The sequence below is a fragment of the Tachypleus tridentatus genome, chromosome 8, assembly GCF_004210375.1.
Source record: "Tachypleus tridentatus isolate NWPU-2018 chromosome 8, ASM421037v1, whole genome shotgun sequence".
Lineage (NCBI taxonomy): Eukaryota > Metazoa > Arthropoda > Merostomata > Xiphosura > Limulidae > Tachypleus > Tachypleus tridentatus.
The window spans coordinates 79,914,020-79,941,255 of record NC_134832.1 but is presented as its reverse complement, the minus strand read 5'-3'; the positions used below and the strand labels follow the sequence as shown (position 1 = coordinate 79,941,255).

Genomic DNA, 27,236 nt, shown 5'->3' with positions numbered 1-27,236 from the left:
AAGCTAGCCAGCTTAAGCAAGGTATAACAATATCAACTCAAAATTAATTTGCTTATCATGGATCTGGATCACCAATAAAATATTCAGTTCTAGACCAGATAGAAAATTCAGTGTAGTTTGTAAAACTTCTGTATATAAACCAATTATATTTGCCAACAAGATTGATACACAATTTTCTTTCTTAACATAAATATATTTTAATATACTATGAAAAGTACAATTTATAATAAATTTGATTCATGTCAAATTTAAATTAACTTCTAAATTAAAATTAAAATTTCCAGATATTTGAAATCATAATATAATATGTAAAGTACATAATATAAAAAATTAGACTCATCCGAGAAAAATTATAATGCGTAACACCAGTCAAAAGCAGTGAACTGCATTTGTGATGGATTAACTCACTGTATGAGTTAATGAATAATAGGAGGCCACATCAGATTGTAAGGTGATGGATCAACTCCAGTGGTTGTGGGTATTGTTAAACATGTAAATAATGTAAGGAGGCCATACCATCCAGAAAGGTGATGTATTACCTCCTGTGATAGTGTCAATAGTATCAGGAAGCAGCATGATCCAGGAAGGAGATGGATCAACTTCCGTGAATGTATAAGTAGTGTCAGGAAGCCATGTCACCTGGGAAAGAGATCAATCAACTTGTGTAATAGTGTCAATAGTATGAAGAAGCTACGTCCACTAAAAATGGGACAGATCAACTCCAGTGGAGGCCATGTTGAATCTACTCCGACAGAACACCACTGCCCTACTCTTCAGTGAATGGTTATATCAAACTGTTTAGTGGAAACCGTGGTCCACCACCTCAGCATCTTGGAACTGATAAGTAGTGAGAACTCCCATACTCCACTCAAAAAAAAAGGAGGGGAAGTGAAAAGGCACTGGAGAGTCCAGAGGACTCTTAAGAGATGGCAGGGATGGGCAACTATCCTCTTCTGCTTTACTCATGCAGTCCATGGTTAGTACAAGTCCAAAACAGGCTTGAATGTGAAGCAATTATCACATGGTACATAACCTTCTAATGATCTTGTAGAGCAGTCCATTCCTTTTATGACCACGTGGAGTCATGGAGGAGAGAGCAAAGTCAACATGTGGTACAATGCAGATTTAGTGGTTAAAAAATACCTAGCTAGGCATTACTTATCACCAATCAGAACAAAGTCAAAACAAGGACACTTGCAAGAAAATAAAGCATTAGTAAAGAGTTATCCAGTGTCATAGCTACATCAAAGCCTGCACCACAGTCACAAGCAGTAAGCAATACCCAAAAGATGCAGAAACCATGATATGATGGAGATAATAGGAGATGAATTTCAACATGGAAGTCAACATGCCTCATCACAGAACCTCTTTCAAAGGCTGATCTAGATGAAAAGCAAGGGAAAAGATGAAGTTGAAGAGTTAATATGAGATAACAAAGAAGAACAGAAGGGGACAAAAGTAATAAAAGACAATTGAAAGAAATGATGACCCCAAATGGTAAAGGTAAAGGGAGGAGAATGATCCCAAGAGGAAGAAGGTTGTCAAGGAATGGGAACCCTTGAAGGAAGCCATGCAGGCAATGGTACAACGAAGTGTATGCATTAGGCATAGACATCTATATAGATCAGGATGAGGGTAGAATGAGAAATAGCAGGAAGAGAAATGAGCAAAAAGGAGGAATACCCTCAATAACCTGTAAGATTACGTGAAGGAAGGGATGATCCACATAAGGGAGAAGACATGTTGGGTGGAAAATGTGTCACAGATGGCTATAGCAAATATATTTGACAAATGATGCCTGAAGGCCAATAGGAAATATGCTTTAAGGGATAGGCAAAACAAAGAAATATGAATCAATGGGCTCAAATGGAGGTAAAGTAATGAAATGGAACACAATATTAATGCTCCAATCCAGAAAAAAAATGGATAAAAAGGGTAAGGGCAGGGGAAGGGAAGACCTTGTGGTAATGAGAAAAAACAAAAACATAAAGGTATGGCATAGGGCTAGCTGAACCATAGATATCAAAGAGAATAAAGACTCTCTCAAAAGCCAGGAAAGAAACTTGAAGATATCACCAACCAACAGATGAAAAACAGGAATACCCTGAGCCAGAATTCAGGTGTGAAAAACATTCTATATCTGCTGGTTCACAGCCATAGCTGAAGGACAAAGAGAATAAGCTAAATGATGTGGCACCAAATTAAGAAACTGGATCTCTTCACAAAACACTGTATAAAAGCCAGCTGTGAAGATGGAGGATGTACAGGAGGCAGAAACTGCAACTGTGGTTGACAAAGAAAATTGGGGAATAAGGGAAGAAGGAAGGGAAAAACAACAGTAACTGGGGTAAGCAAAGAAACCACAGTTGAGTGGGCCAAAAAGGAGCAATCAGAAAGACTTTGCAAGGAGTTGTAGGTATGAGCATTGTTTTTTTTTTTAATTTCACGCAAAGCTACTCGAGGGCTATCTATGCTAGCTGTCCCTAATTTAGCAGTGTAAGACTAGAAGGAAGGAAGCTAATCAACACCATCCATTGCCAACTCTTAGGCTATTCTTTTACCAATAAATAGTTGGATTGATCATCACCTTATAATGCCCCCATGGCTGAAAGGGTGAGTATGTTTGGTATGAAGGGGATTCGAACCTGTGACCATCGGATTACGAGTCGAGTGCCTTAACCATTTGGTCATGAATGAGAAAGAAGTAATTGAAGTAATTGGGTAGGAAGACAAACATCAGGAACTTGTTCAACTAATCCTGGGTGAAGGCAAATGTAACTAAATCTTAAGGATGGAGAACGGAGGACCAAAAGAAAGGGATCTACTAAACTGAAGAAGATGGTAAATGCAACGATATGAGGAGTATCCCACTAATCACAATGCCACCTAAAAAAGAAGGATGAAGGGACTACTCCATTGGATAAAACTGGTATAGTTGGAAAAGATGGTCTGCCACAAGGATAAATGTACATGACAACCCATCAAACAAATGTGATGATCAAAGGCTTAAATGAGAAGATCCAAGGACAGAAAACACAGGGATCTTAACTGAGTGCACCCTTGGTGATAGATATGAGCCACCTCTATTGCATCTCCAAAATGGATTGTGACTGACTGATCCTTGGAAATAGCAAAAAATTACCCAAAGACCAACAAACAGCAAGAAAATGTTCCACCACAAACCAATGACCCAAAGCCTCATGGTTGCTTGATCTAAATCTGACTGTGGAGAAGGAAGTGGGAAACCTGCTAAAGAATGAAATATGTCCCACCATTCCTACCTAATGAATAAAGGAAGATTGGAGAATCCAAAGGATCCCAAGCAAGGTCTCATTGATTGTGAAAACCCTGTTGAAGGGACCTCGTATGAGCTCGACCAAGAGGTATGAGAGGAGACATCAAAGACCACATCCCTAAGAGTGATGGAACCTCATGAGTAGAAACTGAGGGAGCAGACAGGGTGTTCTGAATGGCCTGTACCATAAAGCAAACCCTGAGAGGAGAATGTTGGGTCCAAATGAGATGGGTGTTCAAGAAAACACTCAAATGAATGAGGTACTGGGTAGAATGAAGGAAAGAATGTGAATTGATAGAGAAGAGGAGCTTCTGTAGTGAAAAATCTGTCCACACATGTACATATTTTCAACCAAATCAACAACTGATCCACCATAAACCAACATCCAGTACATAGTACAAAAGAAGAAATCCATAGTGAAATGACACTTACTGTCCAAAACCTGGCTGCACTGGGTATGCTTCTTCCATAAGGATAAGTGACTGTACACAAGTGGGAATACATGTGCTGTGCCCAGCTACAATTAACACCAAACATTTCAGGAAATGACACCCAGCAGATTGTAGGAAATAGGGTCACAAACCTGGAGTGCACCTCTAATCCAAAACCTGGTGGCACTGGGCATTTTTCATCCAGTCTGCAGTAAGAGGTGTATCAGCAAGATGATGTGGGGACTTACTAGGCTGGACCACCTTCAACCAACACTTGGTAAAAATACCACTGCCCTACTTTTCAACAGAGTGGTATGATGCTCCACTCAGAAGGGTAATCTCCATGGTTTACCATCTCAGTGGCTGGGAACTGGTAAGTGGCAAGGATTCCCATACTCTACTAGAAGAAAGGAGACAAAAATGTGTTTGAGCATCCAGAAGATCACACTACTGCAAGCAGTACAACAAGTGACTACAATTCTCTATTTTGATAAGCAGAGCTACCACATCAACAGAGTCAATCAACCAATACCTGGCAGCATCTGGAATTGTACCTCCTGTCTGTGGTATGAAGACTATCAATGTCGTGGAGCATCACAGATGAGTAGCAATTTTGGTCTTGTTTATTCATTTATGTCCATCGGTGTTCAGTCTGGGGCAAACATTTATGAAACAAAAGAATGCTAGAGAGAACTACAAGCAGTCCTATGAAACATCCCACAGGCCAGGGAACTCATAACTTTGAGGGTAAGGCCATTTTGCCTTGGACTTTCATTTTCAAGGGCACCAAAGCCTAAAAGAAAATTTACTGGAGGGCACTAAAGCCACAGTACACATCAATGTTAATAGAACATAAATTACTTTTGCCAATTAGATTAGTAAATATGGCACATGTTTTTTCAATAGGGGCTTGGGAAGCTAACCTATTTTCCCATTTTATGTTTATCAGGTGGGTAAGTGTTAATTATAACCTAGGAGACTTATGAAGTAACAGAACATCAGCTTTAATATTACAAAAGAAGTATCATGCTGATCTAAGATGTAAGTGACCCTGGAAAAGAAAAGAAACAATATTGTGACAAAAGTACCTCCTACTTCTAATAATCCAGCAGATATTGTTAAAATGTCCATGGGGTAAGAGAAAACTCCCAGAAGAAAACTGCCTGAGCATATAAAGAATGTGAGAGAAAAGCACTGGGAGAAGTTTGAATACCAGCCTGTTAAAAGTCCCCCACTAGATAAATAAAATGGGTAGCAAAAGGCAAATGTGCTGAATGTGATGAGATGTAATTCAGAAGACACCTCACTGATAAAGACCAAAATATGTAAAATAAATATTTGAGAGTTCACCTCTAAAAAAATGAGGTAAAATCAAGGGAAACTGAAGGATTCCAATGAATACACAATTGAGACGATCGCCACAAAAGGAGGTAAAGTGGCTCGCATAACACTTTTCAGGACTGATAGACCATAACAAATTATCAAATTGCAACTGACTGCAGCAGTGAGATATAAAATGACAAAAGAATTGCAAAGAAGATGTACCCCTTCCATAGCTGCCACACTTAAAAAGATATGATCTATGAGGATATAGTAGAACTTAAGGGGAGAGAGAACATTCTACAAGTATGCCAACAACTCCAACTTATGACATCAACATGTCAGCAGCCAAAAAAACACACTTCCACCAGGACGTGGAAAACCAAAGCAAGCAAACAGACAAAAGAAGATACAAGGTCTATCTCTCCTGTTTCACAATAAAACAGTAGATCAGTAGTTGTTTGATAAGCAAATTAATTTTGCAATAAAAGTTTATATAAGCTATTCTTTCTGGTAATATGAAAAAATGTTCCTCAGTGTGAAAGGAAATTAAATATCTTAAACAGTGAATGATTTCTTAAGTTGTTCTTTTCTCAAAGTAACACTAGTTCACACTATGGCATATCTTTCTTGATAGTCAGTTCTACTGAATTTCAGAAATATTATAATCAGAAAAGAAACTCACAAATCTAACAAACTGTTTTATCAGGTTAATGCTTTTAAAATAACTGGCTATTTAAAAGATTTTAACTTTAAAGGCTTTTAAACTCAGTTTAAATTGATAATATCCTACACTTTTAAGCACCTATATAAAAAGACTGGGCTCATATAACTTCTTTATGATATAGCTTATAGAAAGAAGCATGTCAGAATTCAAACTATAAAGTTATGATTATGATGTAAATTTCTATGCATATCCTACTTAGCCTAGATTTTTGGCCTAGAAAGTACAAATATTAGTGATATTCAAGGCACTGAATTTGAGCTTCATTTATCTGAAGATTATTAATTAATAAGTCAGATATAAGAAAAAATTAAAAACCTGAAAAAATGGCTTAAAAACTAATAAAAAAAATAAAGACATTTTGTAATCCTATCTTGAGAGAAAAACTACTGTTTCACTAATTCTCAATGTAATAAGTTCAATTCACAGAAAGTGACATTGCTAAAATAGATTTTTTGGTGATATTTCAATCTGCCCATGGAAAGATGTACATAAATGAATAATTTAAAGATACAACAGAGGAATAATTTACAATGTCTAACACCTCCATTGAACCTGATAATCAGGTTAATACTGTCAACATGGACTTGGTAATTTTGACCAACCCTGCAATCATCAGGTGACCTTCAAAGTATCCATACAATATAATTTTGTTACACTGAAAATCAATTTCCATGGTTCACCACCTTAGTGACAAGGAACTGGGAAGTGGCAAGGACTCCCAACTCCACATGATGAAAAAAGGGGTAAAAGGCACCAAGAAGTCTGGAAGAATATCACACTGAAGGTGTAATAGGTGACCATAAAATAAATTAATTCAATAAAAAAAAACAGTGGGGATGGGCAGAAATCCTTTCTGATTCACTTATGATAGTTATATATACATAGACACACGCACCTCTAGGTAAGCTGCTACTGATCTTGTGGGACTTACAATATCAACAGTATGCATTAGAATTTTAAAGGTATTTGGTGCAATTTTATAGAAAATTATTCCTCAATAGGCAGCACTTACCACTGAGAGGGATCCAAATATATATCAAAGAAAAAGAATGCTTATGAAAGGAATATGCCAGGAAAAGGAAAAAATACATTAACCCAAGTTAGGTTCAAACTGGTACATGTAGGATCACCATGGGAGATAGCTGATATCCAACAGACAAGAACATACCAGATAATATAGTTAATACAAGTTAAAGGTATGAGAAGTAGTCCACATTCCAGTCTGTACTATTTTCTCCAAAGAATGATAAAAATAGCCTCTAGAGACACGGTGATATGTCAAATATGATGGGATGAGACACAATAAAGATGACGTCCTTCCAAAAACAGGAAAAGTCAACCTAATAAGCTGATAAACCTAACTCATAAGGGTGATGGTGGAGAGATCATGTGACACCAAAGGGTTCTAGTGAATAAATAACAAGAATGGAACCCTTACAAACCATTTAGCATTGAGGAGCCTGCACAGGACAAAAGGGCAATCTGGATCAGACCTAGAATAAAAAAAAATAAAAAAATGGAAGGTATGGAAATGGGAGCAAAGGCATAACTGCCTTCATGGACAGCAGAAGCCTCTAAAGGTAAGAAGAAATGGTCCAGTATAGCACAATATATGTACCATGGTGAAGGGTACAGGAAACACTGATTGCAAAAAATGTCAGAACTGTAAAAACTGCAAGCATGGAGGAGATGGAAATGGATATTAAGGGAAAGATGATACTGGGAACATGAAACCAAATGTTCAGAGGGAGATTGGGAAGGAGGAAAAAGGACACATTTAAATCCAAGTCAGGCATAGGAAAGATACAGCAAGGACAAAGGACATGAAAGGGTTGAAACTGGAGGAAAAGGATATGAATGGCAAGATGTAAAATGCCTAAATAAGTTTAATGAATAACAGAAGGAGACAATGGGAGAGGCAAAAGTGATAACAACTGTTAAAGCCTGAGGAGAGAAAACCAAGGCTGTGCCAACCAAACTAAAGCTGCCAAAAGAATTCAACATCAAGTGGTTTGGATGAGGTGACACATAATTGGAAAGGAATAAATGTGAAGGTCTCCCCATTCCTGATTGAAGGCACCTACCCTGAAGGCCTGAGGACAAAAAACTACAGATCATAAAGACAACAGTGTTTTGTTCAAATGGATACCAAATGCATCTATGTGCACAGTTTCCAGATTAAAGGATAACTATCAGAAAACTTGAGGATCTAGAGACCACTCTATGGGAGTGACCTCATGCACACATGATAACCAATTTACTACAACATTCAAAACAACAGGATGTTGTCTAGTCAAGATCTCTATCTGGTGCATATAGGCCCAGAAATGAAGCTCCAGAGTCTTGATCAGAATGGGAACTGGATTTAGTGTTCCTATGCTTGGTGACATATGAAACCACTGTAGAATTGTCAGAATGAACCATAACCACCTACCCCTGAGAAGATGAAAGAAAAGGGCATAACCTGATGAATAGCTAAGAGCTCTGTAATGTTCTTCCAAATGGAAGAAGGAAAGACAACCAATTGATCTATGCAACAGTTTTCACCACAAATAACATCAAGAAAAACAATCCTGTACAGGAAAATAACTTCATGTCCATTCTCAGATTAGTTCATCTCAATTCAGACAACATGCTAACGTGTACCAACATTACAAGACCCACTACCAAAGCCAAATCAACATAATATAAAAACACTCTGCTGGGTAGGGATGGCATCAGAAATATCATCCTGAAAAATGTCTGATCTTTACATTATGCATATCACTGCATTTTTTTAATTCACCATAACAGTCAGGTTATCTTCCAATAATTTGAAAATTGAAAATCATAAGCAACTGAAAACAATAATTCTGACAAGATTGCTCTTTCATCTTGAATCTAACAAGTTTCTTTCTAACAAACAAAATGTATTATGAAAACAACATCAAACAATCATTTAGTAAGGCTTTAACTGTAACTAAGAAACAATTGTGTGTAAATACTTAGATGTTAAAGTTTTGATGCTGTAAGGCACAATGACCTTAGATATAAATTATGCAAATACAATATAAATACTCCACCTATAAGATGAATAACAAGCTTCCTAACTAACAGAACTGCTAAAGCAGACATTCCACAGGGCTCTGTTTTAAGCCCCTTACATATTATTTGTACATGATATAAACTTCCTGGCACTCCCTCAAACACAAGTCACCATATGGAGCATGTCGTGTGACCTACTCCTAGCAGCAAACAGAAGCCACATTCAACCACTTAGTTCCATGGTATAATGTACGGCACATTTTAATAAATTCACTGAAAACACAAGTTATTAGCTATTACCATAAGCTAAGAAAAAACAAACAAAATGTTAAAGCAAGTAAACTAAAAGTATATAACACTCAAGTCAAATTTATGAATAACATCAAATTCCTTATATTAACCTTCAATAAAAATTTAACCTGAAATACATTTTGCTGAAACCATGATCAACGCAAAACAGAAAATCAACAATCTTAAAAAGATTAGTGGTTATAACAAAGGTTGCAGTGCCATCACAATCATGTAAGTATACATAACCTACATATCAGACCAATTTATGAGTATAGAAACCCTGTTACATACAACATGCTGAAATATCTCCATAAAAAATTATAATCAATGCAACTAAAAGCAAATCATTTAGCCTACCTTTTCAGTTTCCACTCCAAGTACTTATCTTTAAAAAATAAGTGAATCAACAACAATTCAAACATGCTTCACAACTCATGCCACAAAATATTATGAAAAGTCAAAGAACCAGAATAACATATATAAAAACTAAACTTGCAGAAACACCAGTTTTCTGGAACATACATCTCTCCATACAACTATATTACTTCACAAAACAAACAAAATACACATAAACAACCACCTTGAGCATTATGCTTGATCCATCTAACTCCCTTTTATTCTTCAGATTATCAACAAGAAAGTGACAATGGACTTCATATTTTATTTGTTTATATATCTTGCAAATATGTCAATGTTCCACATAATACATAAAAAAGTGTAATTTCTCTTATATTGTCAACTTTGTTTGCATTATTATCTACCTAAGTTATTATTACACATAAATGTTGTATGTTCTTTGTAAATGTCAGTAAACTATGATTTTGGTCTTGTGTTCTTCATGAGACAAGGTGTGATGGCCCACAGGTGGAAGAGTTTACCTTGTGGTTTCTATGCTTGTGAGCCTTTGATCTCATGTAAGCAAAAGCAAAATCTTTTTCAACAAGTTCAACAAAAGGAAAACAGCATTTTCATGTCTTCTTCTCTGCCTTTCCTCTTGTTTTATATGACAACCCATGCAAGAAAATTCAAAATCACAAAAATCATAGGCAAGTCTCATAAGTTTTAATCAAGATATGAATTTCAACTACCAAGCAAGGGTCAAAGAGAAATTCAACAAAATGCTTATAAACCTAAATATTAACAAGATTGGATTAGAACAAAAGAGATAGAACCCCTTGAACTGGAAAGAGAATTAGACGATAGGGTCTTAGTGGCCAGTTGCTCCACACCCCAAAAGCATTGTGGAGAAGACAGGGCCCAACTGAGATAAAAATTAAAGAAAGCCATTAGGTGAGCTATATGCTGTGTTGAGAAAAGGATAGACTTCTTCACTTTAAATAGCCTACCCTGTAGTACATATAGTGATGAGACCAAAGTCCAAATGAATGTAGATGTCAAACAAAGGTCTTGACTACCTGATAAAATAATTAAGGAACCGAGGCAAGCCCAAACAAAAGATCCTTGAGCTGAAATTATGCCTCTTGCAGTAGAACATAAGAAAATAACACGAGGATGGAGAGATGGGAACAGGAAGTTATTAATCCTCTACATTCAACTTGGTCATCCAAACACTTGAAGTGAAAACCAAAGAAAAGGAGAGAAATTACTCCATGAAAGAACAAGGAGGATCCAGAAACTCATTTAGATAGGAAATGATGATGACAAGTCTTAAATCACTGGTTTTCTTAGAAAAAATGACAAACTGAGAGTAAAAAACCTGGCTGAGATGGAAACACTGGCTTGATATCTTCCTTGATGACTGCTTAAGACAGAATCCTTAGATAATCAGTGATGACGAGAAACCCACTTGTTGAGAAAATTTATATGCAAAAGCGCTCGTTGGGCTGAAAACACTTTACATAGAAAGCGAACAACGTTCGACCTTCTTTGGTCATCGTCAGGTTCACAAAGAGGTAACTGACGAAGCTGACCACATGTTTGAAAGGGGTTGTGTAACTGTGTGTCGAAATGTAGAGGCGGTATTAGATGTTTGAATATATAATTTTATTTATTTTATTTTATTAATATAGGTATAAAGGCGTTCCTTTATATTGGTTTATTTTGGGTTTAAGTTGTTGTATAAGTAAGGTGTTTGTTTCTTTATTTAGTATTTGAGTGTTTTCTATGGTTATGTTGTGTTTATTTGACTTGCAGTGTTGAAAAAGTCACCTTCACACGTTTTCAACACTGCAAGTCAAATAAACACAACATAACCATAGAAAACACTCAAATATAAATAAAGAAACAAACATAAACAAACGCAAAAATTAAAGAAGCCTTACTTATACAACAACTTAAACCCAAAATAAACCAATATAAAGGAAACTTTATACCTATATTAATAAAATAAAATAAATAAAATTATATATTCAAACATCTAATACCGCCTCTACATTTACACACAGTTACACAACCCTTTCAAACATGTGGTCAGCTTCCAGTCAGTTACCTCTTTCTTTGTGAACCTGACGATGACAGAAGAAGGTCAAACGCTGTTCTTCTATGTAAAAGTGTTTTCAGCCCAAATGAGCCGTTTTTGCATATAAAAAAAGAATCCCTTAGAGTGGTGAAAAAACTGGAGACAGGAAAATGAGATGGGGATTGGAATTGAAGAGAGGGACACTCTGACAAAATTTGCAGAATCTACAGGTCAATAGTGAAGGTCTACAAAATGTTGACAAGACAACAGAACCTGGCCCCTACAGAACCTGACCAACTGTGTAGTCACCTACACCACTGTAAATGTTTTTGGGCATTGAAAAAATTGAGGATATGGAAGATAAAATCAAGATGTTGGGAAAGGATAATGTACAGAACTGGGAGAACAGGAAAAGGATCAAAAGCTGTGGACAAGGAAGGTTGTGGTAAATAATTAGCAACAGAAAACAGAAAAGTATGCATAATTGTAAGATCAACACAAGACCCCTCAAAATACTGTCATGCAAAGATGAAACAATATTTAAATCCCTGAGGGAAGATGGGGGGAAACAAACCTCTACAAGCAACTCATCTCTCCCCATCAAGTCCCAAAAACAAGACAGCCAGGAAAGCAAGAAAAGGGCCTATAAAGGATCAAAGAAGGAATCTGAAGTCCTTCAAAAAATCATCTGGAGAATGATGAAAGGCCTTAGACAAAAGGTTTACAGAGGAGAGGTAACACAAAATATTAGTAAGTGTTAAGATGGACCCTCAAAAAATTGTGAAAATGATTTAGGTGTTAAAGCATAATCCCCAAAACAGGTCATGGCAAGTAGATATTACTTTCTGGTTTGTAACTCCATAAACAATTAAAATTGAAGGCAAAAAATTAGACTATGCATAAGTAATATTTTATATATATATATATATATATGCATACTATAATGAGTCCTTTATGTTAAACCCAAGATGCCACAGAAGAGTAATGGAAAAAAAAACAGGCAACAAGCAAGTCAGAGCAAATAACTGTCATGTTATACAGACAAAGGAGATTGATAATTTATTTAAATATTTCCTTTTGAAATTAAGAAATTAAAAACTTACACTGTATCAAAATTTGATTTATTAACTACATTTTGATGACAAGTTTAATGGCTAACATTGGTATTAAAGTACTTTAAATTTTGAATGTAACTCAGTATAAAGGTGCAACATAATTTAGCCTACTTGCATGAAAAGGGTTAAAGGTGTCCTGAATAATTACACCCACATCTAACTTTAATATAGTATGAACATATTTACCCATACAAGAGCTAACAATCAATTGCTGATGTATAAACTCAACCTGTCTTCCCAAACAAAACTATGTTGAGAACATAAGGATTTAATAAAAGCTAAATAATAACATTTGTAAAAATGTCCACCTTGAAATCACATTGCAAAAGAACCGAAGTTAAGAAAGTTACTATTCTACAATCAGTGATATTACAGTGAGTGATCCATTCAATTATGTTTAACATTTAAACGTTTGAATCAGAAATTAAAAACTACACATTTGAAAGTTTTAAAAATATTTGAATGTACTTTCAAGGAGCAGTTTATGCTCATTTAGTTATTTGTTTATGGAAATGGCTTTGTTCAGAAAACTTTATTTCTAATGTTTCACATATTCTCATATTCCTCTAATAATCTCATACCTCCAAAACACTTTGTTCATAGCATTCAACTTCTCAGGTCGATTAAGTTGAACATGGAGAATATGTTTGTGTGGAGAAGTGATATCCAGAGTTTCATATGACATAGTATATGTTGCTTTCTCAGAAAACATCCTATTAGACACTGCTCCAGCTAATGATTCAATCCGAAGTACTGGAGTTTTTCTGACTGCTAAACGTCCTACAGATAAAAATCTTCTTAGTTTATTGTTCAAACTGTTCTTTAACTTTAACAAAACCAATCAAATAAAATAAATATTGTCAAAATCATAAAATTAAGAAACAAGTTTTAGGATGGCTAATTAACAACAAAATAAATCTTCAATTTAAAATCTATAAAAAAAAGAATTAAAAACTACTAAGTCATAATTTAATATAAAATTAAAACAAATTTACATTTTAATTTCCTTGTAAAGTTTTTCATATTTCAATCCTTTCTAAAAAATATTTACAAAAGTGTAAGCAGAAACATATAATATAATGACTATAAAACATAGGTTCATTTATTGATATGCCTAAAACTAACAAAACATTGTTTTATGTATTTATTAAGAAACTTTTATACTGCTTCACAAAAAAATATAATTTTGTTTAGTTACCTATATAGGACACACTCCAAGCAGTACAAGATAACAAATAAATATAATTTGTAGATCTACAATTAAAGTTTTTATTTGCTTGAAATATAAAACCATTGTTAAGTTTCTTGGTTTATATATTTCTTTGGAATAAAGTTGGCATTTGTTATCATTACACTTTTATAATTATTACTGTCACCATATAACAAACATCTAAATTTCTTGGATAATGACAAGGAATAACTACAGGTTCTCAGTGAAAATATCCTTAAGTCTTCAGTATAACATTTAATCATATTTACTATGGTGGATATGATAACCATAGAACTAAGGATGTCAATTACAATGTAAGAGGAAGGATTGTAGCTTTGCAATAAAGGATAGCTATGAACATCAATAAGCAATGAGGGTGCAAAGGACAGAGTAAACAAGCTCTGGGTTGGAAAAATATATAAGATTCCTGTACACAGACAGACTAAGACTGATGATTCACATGATCAAAGGTTCGTTGTAGGGTAATTGGTGAATTGATGTAAAACAAGTCCAAAGCAAATATCACAAAGAAAACTAACAGAATATTTAATATCATTTGGAATTTAACTTTCAACTAATTTATGTAATGAGTAAAACAAAACTATTGCTAAGATGCAGTCCTGAAAACTTTGTTTTTGCCAACATAAGAATAGAAGAATTTCCAAGAAGGAAACAAAAGGTCTGAATGTGGAAAACCAAAACCCATTTTTGGTAATAAAAAGGTAGGCCACTCACACATTTAAGAAAGAGCAGTTTACAGCTGCCTTTTAATAAGCCCCATACCTGACAACTGACAGGAAATGTGTAAGTCATCAACACAGAGGCTGTTTACAACAGACAGAGAAACTGTTCATAATAGCATTAACCTTGGTGAAACACCCAGGTTCTAGAGTGTGAATTTATTGAAAATATCAAATCAGCATGAACCTCAAATGACTTTATTCAATAAAACATTACTAACAGAAATTAGTGAATGACTAAATAAGCAAGGCATAGAAAAAAAAAAGCTTTGTTTCCTATTAAATGCAGAAATAATTAGGGTAGGTAGGTAGGCATTTTTTTACATCCTCAAAAATAGGGTAGGTAAGCAGTGTATTGATCTAATTGGACTTTTCACAGTATCCTTTGTTCCACTGGTACATTCAACTTCCATAGGGCATTGTGGTTTAGGTCTACATTGAAATTCAACTTATTTGACATTGAACAAGTCTACTAACTGGTCTTGCCTAATGGTCATTGAAACTTTGCCAGATCAACCCATGTTGACGTCTGTTCATAATAATTTAAACCTAATTTAGGATGGTATGACTCAAACATGTAGGCATTTGTTAAAGACAACAGTCAATATTTTGGCCACCACTGACATTGTGCTTGAATGGAAACTTAGCTATAAATGGCTGAGAGCACTGACATGCCTCACCAACTAATGAATTATAGATGTGATTTCTTATGACCTTTACCATGCAAAATGTGCTAGTTAAAGAGAAAAAAAATTAATTGATGGACATTTTTCATTATGGATGGTCTGGAGATGAATTGGAGAAGGGAGCACTGAAACAACTTTGGGGTTGGGCATATTTACATGAAGTTGGTTGAGTAACTGAAACAAAGGCTTTTTTTTTTCTAGACCCAATAGGAATGAAGGTCTCTTAATCACTAACCCTTAACACTACAAAAAGGCAGTTAGCCAAAGAAATAGACCTAGGAACATAGGGTCTCTTGGGATCCTACCTAGGCTTTGGAAAAAAGATGACAGTAACCCAATACCTTAAATCAAGAAGTCCTCTCCTACTAGATAAGTTTTAAAAAAAGAAATGTTGAAGAAAAAGAGAAGTAGGAGAGAGAAAGAAAGCAAACCAACTTGAAATAAATGAAGGACTGCCAGACATGTGTGGCTCCAAAGGTAATTCCACCAGTACAAGGGCCTATTGCATTCCTACTGGCCATCAGACAAAATTGAAGAAAAATGCCTTTGGATTTTTTCTTAATAGTCAATAACTCTGGAAAGAGTCAGAGGAACCAGAGTACCAAAAAATATACCACAGTAATGTTGGCAATCCCAGGCAAGTCAGCAGTTATCTATCCATCAGGGTGCAAGACTTTGCATACTTTCCATTCATCTTTTTCTTCTAGTCCACACATTCCTTTGACTTTACTACCTTATGTATTGGGTTTTATATTTATACAAAGAGGTTAAATTGAGTAAAGTATCTATAGAAGATGCTCCAAGCTGTATTTTTAACTTAACAAGCTTGGTGGCAGCAGGAGTACACTATAGCTAAAAGATCAAAATGGAGAGGTGTTGAAGTTTTAGATGCAGCAAGAAGTGCTGCAAAGACACTCTGGTTATGCATAGCTTCAAAATCACAACTCATCAACAAAACATCCTCCAACAATGGAGAAGATTATATTTTGAAAGAATGATGATGAATCAACCTTCTCCAGTTTCCAATATGGTATCCCAAGTTAAAGGCTCAAAATTATAAAAAAATATTAGGTAAAAGATGGATATATAAGTTTTAGTAAAACCAGGGCATAAGAATTCAAGACAGAAATTATGATCCAAAGGTACAAGATCCATGGACCTATCCCTCCCATTTGTATTAAGATATCCCCAAAGCAGCTTAAATTTCTAACAACGATAAATGGAAATGGCATCTGATTTGTTATATCATTAAGCTCTGCCTTAATAGCTTTCCACAAGTAAAAGATAAAGAGAAATTGCTATTGTATTGTCAATGGAGATGTAAAAGACAAAACCTTCTATTGTTATATGAAAGTGGATGGGTATGAATTTCACAGAAGAAAAGAAGACACTGTACCTTCTTTCTATACTTCTACTCATACAATAACATGAGGGTAAGCTTTTACAGCTGGAACAATGTTGCTTTGAACATGCGAGTATGATCAAGATACTCACCACTTTAGTAGTGATATGCAAAGATCCATGGCAGACCAGAGGAAAGTATTATAAGATAGGTTACTAAATATAATAGAAAACAGACAGTCACAACTACCTCTTTCCTTCAACAATGACCAAGACTTATTTATCTCCAGCTGTACCATATGGCAACTAATAACCAGTCTGAAAAGCCATTTATTTCTAATACAAATAAACAAGTTTTGATGATGTTTTGAGCATGATCTGCACACAATGAATAACTAGAAGTAACTGATGCAGTCTGATGACTTACTTTTCTGTGCTGCTAGTGGATCAAAATAGAGAAAAAACTGCATGTGAACTTGACAACCTTCATTATGTTATTCTGATAATGCAAGCTTATGGTAATGGTGCAAAGGTATGGTAAATATTACTATAGCATAAGAGTGCAATAACATTTAACTTAGTGAAAGATGTCAGTCACTTGGAATAATACCAGTTTAGATATAAATAATACACAAGTTCCTTGCTAAGTTAGGTGCAATTTTTTCTCCTTCCAAATGCAATTGCTTTGCTCTACATCTTCCACAAATGATTCATTTTTGATAAATTTTGGTTCTAATTGTATTTGGTCGAATTTGTTTTTGTCCTTATACATTTAGATGTATTGTTTTAACATGCTGTTTACTTTTTGAATAATAAAGTCAGAAAGTAATCCACATATTCACACTGTTAGAATTTTCAATATGTCTTCAAAATTAACATAATACTTATGGTTCTATATAACAAAAGTTTCCTTTACTAGTATTCTTCTAAACATAACACAATAAAACCTAAGAATACTTAACAGCAAAATTTCAAAGAAACAAAATAAATATTACACAAAATTATACTAAATGGTGGAACATGATAAACTGAAACATGTTTTCTAGAAATAAGTACAAGAAGATCACAGAAGAACATTTCAAATATAGTAATAGTTTATTTCATCTTGCAAAAATCTATTTGTAGGCTACCTGCCATAACTGTTCCTGATCTGAAAATGACTGACAAGAAGGAAGGCAGCTAGTAAACACCACTCACAGCCAACTCTTATACAAATTTAATCAAGTAGTGGGATTGAATGTCACTATGTAACACCTATATAGTACAAAGAACAAGCATGTTCATGCAAAGTACAATCAGGTAAACAGGTGCATTCCAAAACATAATGATGCTTTTTAAATTGGTACTTGTAATATGCATAATTCTGTCAGTGGATAATTTATGGTAGTTTTATAGTAAGTTTAGAAAAGTATTAAATTTGATATTACACCACTTGTTCACAAAGGCTTATTCACAATCTGAATATACAAGAAAATGGAATTCATTATAGTAAAAATAATTTTCTTACACCTAAATTTGAAATATTTAAAATCTATGGATTTTTTTTTTGCATCTGTAAAAAGTATTCCATAAGCTCTACTTCACTGATGAATATTTTACCTAAATTTATTCACTAACTTTTTGACAGGTACATTTTACAAAGCTACAATGTTCCTAATAATTTTGAGTATATTAGTAATATTACCACACTATTATAACCACAGGTCACTACTTTCAAAATTTAAGATATCAATATTTAACCTAGAACATGGAACTGTATTATAGTACATCATTTATCCAATTATGGAAAACAAATATATATATATTTCTTTGGGTAGAAAGAAAAAGAAACATTTCTCTATAACTAACCAAAAATGTATAATATATATATATAACATCAAATAGTAGAAGATCTACCAGAGTAAATCTATTACGCATATCAGAAGTCTCCCAAGTTCGTTAACTATACAAATTAAAAGAAACATTTGCAAGAGAAAATGTTGGTATAGGGAAATATTTCAAGACTCAAATTAAAATTTAATTTAAAAATTATACAGTATGATACAAAACTTAAGAAATTGAACTTGTATATTACTTGTAATAAATATGTTTTAGTCAGGTTTTATGTTTGCTGTTGGATAGAACAAACTTTCTGTCACTGCTTTAACAGTTTGTTTCATCTCTGGTAAATTATCTTGAAGAAAAACTATCTAAAGCTTGAAACTCTGGGTTAAGCATTCTTAATTTTTACATTAAATTATCCTATCTGTTTGTACTTTATTGATGGAACAGAAAAGACATGGTATTTTAAAAATGCACTTTGATGTCATTAAATAACTTAATGCACCACTTTATTATTTTTGTGTTTCTTACACTTTACAGTTACAATACAAAATATGTTAATCATCTAATCAGTAAAACCTTTACCTATCCTAAAAATGCTAAATTATAAGAATTATTTGACCGCTTGTGTGAAAACAAATTTTAATTTTTGGTTAATTATTTGTTACTTATGACGTTATGCCCTCTTTTCGTGTGTGAGTATATATATATTATACACACACGTCTTTATTTCAGGTTCCAAAATTAATTCCTGTGATAACAAAAGGCACAGATATTTAAATTTTAACGTAATTATTAAGCCCAAGTGCCAATTGCTTATTTTAGCCTTCATAAAGCATTAAAAAAAAAAAAGAAAAAAGAGAGAGTATAAACTTCTGTTCTGCTTGCACTACAAATTTGAATTCATTGATAAAATGACCTTTCGAGTTTCAAAGACGTGTCATTCAGACTAGTCTAGTTTTACCGTGTCATTATGTGGCTAATATTGAGAAATATGACATAACATTTTACCTATTGTATATTGTGTTTTAATGCAACAGGGGAAACAATATAAACAAAATCTTACCCATCAAGCCACAAATAACACTAGCAACCATGTTTTTGTTTAACTGCGTAAGTTAATTTTCGTAATAAAAATTCCTGTCCTTGATGAAACACACTCGCAGTTAATGGCTTACCATCCGCTAGATGTCGTATTTAGAAGAATTAGTGACAGGTAAGATTTGATTGGTTAGTAAATATAACTTATCATCCAGAACGCCGAAGTCACGAAGTGTGTGTCACACGTAATAGTATACAAACGTTGTATTCTTGTAGTATAATTATATTAATGTGTTGTGTTAGTGTAGTTTGTGGGAAAATTCCAATTAATGTTTCTTACGGGGAAAGTAGGACCCAGAGGGGATTGGCACTGCTCATAAAAAATGCAGAAAAGAGCATTATAATTTTAAAAAGTATCTTAATTGAAGGAACACTATAAGAAATGGTAAGTTACTATTGTTTATAAACCAGTATAATGTAGAACAACAGATAATATGTGATATGTCTTCCAATTATCTTTTAATTAAATCACAAAGAAAAGTGTTCTCTTGAAAGTGTTATTAAAGTGTTACTAATAAAGGCAAACACGGTTTAGATGACGAAACATTATCTGACATGATTCATTGAACGTTTCAAAATGTACTAATTTCATCATCAGTGAAAACTAAAAACAGAGTGCATAGACGTATTGTAAGTACAAGTAAGATAAAGTTCTAATGATATTAGAGAAAAACGAAGTACATAAAACATTCAGAGGTAATGAGCTGTGTACAAAGGTAACACGCATTTTCCAGTTTTTTTGAAAACAAGTTTTTGGATGTCAGAAACAATATATATCTCTATCCAGATGTATTTGGTACATTTTGTTTCCAAAATTTTTATGTAGGAGTTATGCACGTAATGAGTGAAATCTTTGAAAACTAGATGTGTAAAAAACAAACAAAAACCCTGTAAACTTGTAAGCTAAATCTGCAGGTGTTAACGATCTCAGCCATGTCATCAAAGTATACGTTTGCTTTGAAATGGCGTTATTGTCATTACAATAAAATATACAAGTCGATTTTATAAAATTTAGTTTGATTAATTAATTTTTTGTATTACAAAGGCTTGTGAAACTACGATTTGAATACAGAATTTAAGTTTATAAGTAAACCGTAAAAAGTTGGGCTGGAAAGCACGTTTTACAGACAAATTAAGTATCAATCGTTTTTTGTGTGACAGATTTGGTTTGTTTGAAATTAAGCACAAAGACATACAATGAGCTATCTGTGCACTGTCCATCATGAGTATCGAAATCCAGTTTCTAGCGGTGTGAGTCCGCAGACATACCATTGTGCCACTAGAGGGGCTGTGTAATAAGAACCATAATTTCATTACAACAACTATCTGTATCAATAGGATTATATGTTCAAGTAACTGTGACATAATAAATTAATTTATGAGTAATTTTCTATCTATCAGGTAGCTTATGTTCGTCATCTTATGCATATGCCAACATTAATAATAATGCCCCCTCCCATCTTGTACTGAAACTGGTCAGCTTTTAGTTATATTTGATATGTTGGTATATCATGTACTTTTCTACCATTTTTACTGATGTAGAAATTTTTGAAAGGGCGAGCATGTTTGGTGCGACGGAGATTTAAACCCGCGACCCTCAGATTACGAGTCGAAAGCCTTAACAGACCTGGCCATGCCGGTCCAACAAAACGAAACTGAGGAATTTTACGAGCCTTAAACTCTGTTTTCAAGAGAGTTCCATTTGGCTTTCATCGTGACAGATATACAGCAATTCGACTTCGAGAGAAGAAAAACAAAAAATCTAATCACTATCTAATAGAGGTGATGTCCACTTGTCTATGTAGGTTCACACACACACATTGTTTTTTATGTATCTGTAATAAGAATTATTTTCACTTTTTTGAAATGTGCGTAGTCTAATAATTTCTCACGAAATAGTCGAGTTTTCAGATTCTTATAAATCAGTAAAATTTTCGATATTGCTGTTATGAACAGATTTATCCTTGTGTGAAAATAAATTTATCTGGAAATAACACACAACAAAGCCAAGTATATTAAGAAACTGCATTTGATGTTTTTAATGATAACTATGTCTTTAAAATTTTACTTGTCTTATACTTAGCAATGAGGAGGGATTTTTTCATTTGAACTTTGGTTTTTTTACCTATTTTAGTATTGTACATAATTGACAAATAAAGTTTTCAATTAATGAGATCCACAAATACATTATTTAGTAAAATATTGGCACTTAAAAATTGCAGCAGCAAAGCACTTCTCACAAACATTTACGAAGTTCCTAAATATTTAACATCTATTGGTAGGCGTTGACCTACAGTAGTGAAATTAGTAAAAAAAGTTACTTTGTTCCTTATATAGAAAAGTCACATTGGGCCATCTACTGTATCCACTGCAGGAAATCTAACCCTGAATGTTACATTGTAAGTTCGTAAATTTAGTGCTGAACTACCATTAGAACTGTGAGTTTGTTTTCAATTTCGCGCAAAGCTACGCGAGGGCTATCTACGATAACCGTCTCTAATTTAGCAGTTTAAAACCGGAGGGAAGGCAGCTAGTTATCATCCACCGCCAATTTTTGAGCTACTTTTTAACCAACGAAAACTTTGATTGACTGCCTCATTATAAAGCCCCCACGACCTAAAGGGTGTGTAAGTTGGAAACATGTTAAATAAGGAATAAATTTCTCTCTCTTTTTTTCTTATATCTGGCCCGGCACGGCCAGGTGGTTAAACACTCGACTCGTAATCCCCATCAACCAAACATGCTCGCTCTTTCAGCTATTGGGGCATTATAAGTGAAGGTCAATCCCACTATTTGTTAGTAAAAGAGTAGCACAAGAGATGGTGGTGGGTGGTGATGACTAGCTGATTTTCCTCTAGTCTTACACTACTAAATTAGGGACAACTAGAGCAGATAGCCCTCATGCAGCGTTGCACGAAATTCAAACCAAACCTCTCTTTTATCTAATGGCCTATTGACTTAACCCTGCTTTTTAATGAAACCTGCACGAGCAAATTGTTATTTTTGCACAATTTTAAAATTATAATTACTTTCTAATAAAAATGTTTTATCTTTCACTTTCACATTTATTTTCAGCTCAGTGCTATTTAAACACTGTATTGTTTATAATTTTATATTCCTCAGTAACTGTTAATTTACTAAAAATACTAACTGCTACATATATTAAAACGTTCAATATTAAATTTTAGTCTCCCGCTGTTTACGGATTTATAACTCTAAAATCAGGGGTTCGATTCCCATTAGTGGATTCAGCAGATAGCCCAACGTGGCTTTACTATAAGAAAAACACATACACATTTTTTTTAACAGACGTTTTAATTAAGATTATCAATACTGATTTAGAACTAGGCCTTTCTTTGCTGAGTCCACCGAGTGGAATCGAACTCCTGATTTTAGCGTTGTAAATCCGTAGACTTATCACTGTACCAGCAGGAGACTATTCTCTGTCATTAATCACTAGCGTAACCACAGGAAATAAAATTGGGGAAACTGCAGCGCCCTACCTGAAATTTGCTTAGATATCGTTATAAAAAAATAAATCAGTATTTATTTTTTATTCATTTTTCCCGGAAAACAAAATGTAAAATTCATGTCAAAATTTATTATGTTAATAGAAAGTTCTCTCACGTACATAAGTCGATACAAATATTACGTTTATAGAAATTGCTAGATAGGTGTTGTTAGATCGCTGGTACTTTAGATATTTATAATCTAGTTCATTTACTTTTGGTGCAATCATAGAAGAGGTTGCGTCACAGCTGCATGGCTTAACACACTGTATAGTCGTGAAAGAGACTTCAACTGAAAAGTTTCTATCATCTTGAGTTTCTTTCTTTCCCATTTTTATTGGTGGAATGACTATGAAAGACGCTTGTGTGTTTTGTATACAATCGCTTAACACACTCAGTTTCATTCAGATTTTTTTAATCAAGAGGTGTACTCAGAGACATAGTGCTGTCTTGTGCATTCGCCAACTTGGTAATTTTGGATTTGAATAAACATTTCTTTGTGGTTTGTTTTATACTGTTTGATCTTTCTCTTCAGTTTAATTTCACATAGTATGCTAGGTTAATCTTCCAGTTTTCTGTGGTTATAATTTGTGTATGGTAAATTAGTGCATCTGAGAATTTGAAATGTTTGGAGCTTTTGTGTATTTTGTCTTGGCTTTAAATATCTAAAAGTGTATGCGCTGTTTCAGGGAAAAGTTATATTAATGTAAGATTGTTTTATAAGTGTCACATGGAGCAGATACTTTTGAATTATCGTGAATCAATTTGTAAATTATCAGTTCTGGAGAGAATGTGTATTGTGAGGACCGTTTTGGCACCTTAAATTACTTTGTTTTTCATTATTAAAAGCCAAGGTTTGTTAGTGAACTCATCTTTTTTTTTTTTGTCGTTACAGTTTTATTCTTCTGTTTATACAATCTTCAATATCCAATCTAACAGTATAACTGATTTGGTAAGAATGTTTTATTTACCGTTTTCGCCTTGAGAAAAGTACAACTTTTACTAATCTTCTTAAATCAAAACAAATTTTAATCCGCTAGTCCTGTTACGCGTGACGACCGGTTTATACTTATTCTATATCTTTATCTATTAATTGTTTATTTTGTCTTTACACCGAGTATTGCCCTTCTCCATTCGATGAATGATAAATAATTTTTTTTTTCCTTTTCACACTAAGTCAGTACTTCTCACTCAACGTTATTTTGCTCAAGACAATCTTACATATAGTACATAATTTCCTCAGCGTCCCACAGCTTAGTTAACAGTAACGTAGTCAAAAAGGGGGGACACAGACGTGAAAATGTTTTGCTAAAATTTCGAGGCAACTCGGTTGAGGAACACCGGAGTAGGTCCTCAAGCTTCTTTCATAGCTGCGATCAAGTGATTGTGCGTTTCTTTTACTACGAGTTTTGGAACGATACATGTATGTTTATGGAAAAGTATCAGTAAAAATTATCGATAAATATAAAATCTATGTAGAGTTGGCTACTGAACTTGAAAAAGAAAAAAATATGAAACAATACAGAGATGGAAATGAACATATCACTCGATCCAGTTAATGATTACATTGTAAACTAAACCGTCTCGACTTCATATGGAGAATAAAACCCCTTCAATACTGGGTTTCCTACTTTTCTTTAGCTAACTTTAGAATACTACTTTCACGACTATTTTATAATAGAGTAATATTTTATGGTTGGAAATCGTAGTTTATTTGTTTGCCAATAAGGAAATCATTAACGCAAATCAACTAGGCTATCTGCAGCAAACAACTGGTAGAAATGCTAGAAGTGAAATACAATAAAGTATTAAAAAGGCAAAAGCTAGCCAGTGCCCAAAAATCAGGTAAAAATAAATATAACAAGAAAGGGTAATGGCCCATAAAAAGCTAAAAACAAGATCAATCTGGAGGGTGTCACTATCGCTAATGACACTACCCAATTGAGAAAAACATGTCGAAAATGGTGCAGCCAAATCAACTATCAACTGGCGCAGAGCCATTCTTTGATCACAGGACTATGGTCCATATATGGGGCATGCACAACTGTGACAATGCCAGAGCAGATAGATTTTGCTGCTATCAGTAAGCTCGTTTCCTGGAATATTGTCATGGACATATATTACGAAAATTTTGATAGAAATGGATTAGAAAAAAATTAAGCCATTTGTTTTTGAATGTTTAAAAGAACATGGGGATAACTTACCTTAAACGATTCTATGGTCACTAGAGAGCTTAGAGAGTTAGTGTAAATAGTAGAGGAAGCTCACTGATTAGCTTCTAGGTAATTTAAGGCAAGTAAAATGAGATATAGCTCTGAAATGGACCCAGAAACGGCAGAGCAACAACCAAGCTACAACAAATCATAACAGAGCCCATACAGTTATCTGACTTAGAATAATCTGTGAAAACGGGAATAGAAGAGTAGCTCGAAATATGTTCGGCAAAGAGAAGATATTTCCATTTTCTTCAGATGATTCAAAGAAATGTCACAGGTGGGGTGGTAACAAGTCAGGCAGGAGTGGGATGATCATCAGATTCAGTAACATTATATAACAATAGACGCAAGTTAGCAGTTGTCCCAGGATAAAAAGGCAAAATTTGGGAATGGCTGACCATCAATCCTGAAAAAGCAAAGCCCACTGAGGAAGGAAGACGTAATTCCAGTTTGAATGGCTTGTTAAGGATTGAAGTTTCGTTGTATAATGAAAAGAAAGTGAAGAGGAGGTTCGTGGGACTCAGTTTGCAGACTCTGGACTGGTAAAGTGCAGAAAGCCCCAGATTTTCAAGGCAGAGTCCCTGTTTGAACCATAAGACCATAGACTCAGTGTTCATGGTCGATCATATGAGGACATGATAGATCTCAAGCATGGAACATCTATCCACTCCACAAGAAGTGGAAGAGAGAATACAGAAGACATTCAGTTCCCTTGTACACTTGACACAAAGTTGCTTAATGTGAGGTATGAAAGTAAGCTTATGGTTAAAGATAAGTCCCAGGAACTTTGTCTCAGCCACCATGGGAAGTACATCCCTACCAAAATGGAGTTTTGGGTCAGGATGCAAACTCTGTTGATGGCAAATATGGATACAAATGTATAGAAAAAGAGAAGATGAAACCATTTGCTCTGGTTCACCCCAACAATCGAGTGACAGCAGTCTAAAACTGTTACTCAATAAACCTTGAAAAATCAGAACAGGTAGAACACACACTGACTGGAAAGCTCTAGTCAAGTAAACATTTCAAGTAGAAATGGGTAAATAGCTACTCAACCCATCTGAATGGAGGTCATGCAAAATGCCAAACCTGTGCATAGGGTCATAAGTTTCTTCAAGATCAATGAAGATAAAAACAAGATGCTTTCCCTTGAGGAACACTTCTCTGATCTAGGCTTTAACATGAATAAGATGATTCACATTGGAGCATTGTCTACAAAAAGGATACTGAGTGCACAAAGTGTAATTGTTTGATTCAAAGTACCAAACAAGATGAGCATTAACCATCCTGTCAAAAACCTTAGAGCAACAGCTACTCAAAGCAATTGGGTGATAATTAGAAATAAACTGTGGATTTTTCCAAGGCTTTGAAAAATGGAGAGCAATAGCCTTGCACCATGCAACAGGAAAAACATTCTCCTACCAAACCTGGATTAAAACAACCAGAAGAACAAGAATGGCAGAACAGATATGACACAGCATCCCATAATGAACATTCTCAAGCTTGACTGATGTAGTGCCAGAATGACGCAGGGCAAGTTTAATTTCCACCAGTGTATATAGAATATTATAATTGTATAGACATGTTTCAAAGGAAATAGACAAAAAATGGAAATCCAGAAAGAGCTTTTTGAGACTAACAGCAACATGTACATCAGGAACTTTCTGACCATTAGAAAGGAAAGGTTAAAAGCAGATGGGAAGCATATTTGTCACTGACCTTCCAAATCCTGTCCCAGGAGACTTTTGAAGTAGTAGTACAAGAAATACCACTAATAAACTTAATCCAACATTCTTTTTCACTATAATGTTGGACCAGCAGGGCAGAGCCACAAGATTGCTGGAAAGCAATATGGGTGGAAAGAGTGAAATACCTGCAAAAGATATCCCAGTTCAGATTCTAATACTTCCATGCCCATTGGTGGGCAGGAATCCATCATGGATAATGTGGAAATGTGTCAAGGTTTGGGTGATGGAAATAACAATTTCTT

The 27,236-nt window shown here is 34.4% G+C and overlaps 1 protein-coding gene across 1 annotated transcript in view; it reads right to left on the bottom strand.

Annotated features, from left to right (window-relative positions):
* LOC143222767 (delta(3,5)-Delta(2,4)-dienoyl-CoA isomerase, mitochondrial-like) overlaps positions 1–19,642 on the bottom strand; it is a 47,735-nt gene extending 28,093 nt beyond the window's left edge. The window contains exons 1-2 of the mRNA XM_076449723.1: positions 19,487–19,642; positions 13,204–13,402 (exon numbers count right to left, since the gene is read on the bottom strand). Of these exons, the coding sequence (XP_076305838.1) occupies positions 13,204–13,402; positions 19,487–19,517 (230 nt within the window). The 5' untranslated portion in view covers positions 19,518–19,642. The remainder of the gene's footprint in view (positions 1–13,203; positions 13,403–19,486) is intronic.
* Between the last annotated feature and the right edge of the window lie 7,594 nt (positions 19,643–27,236).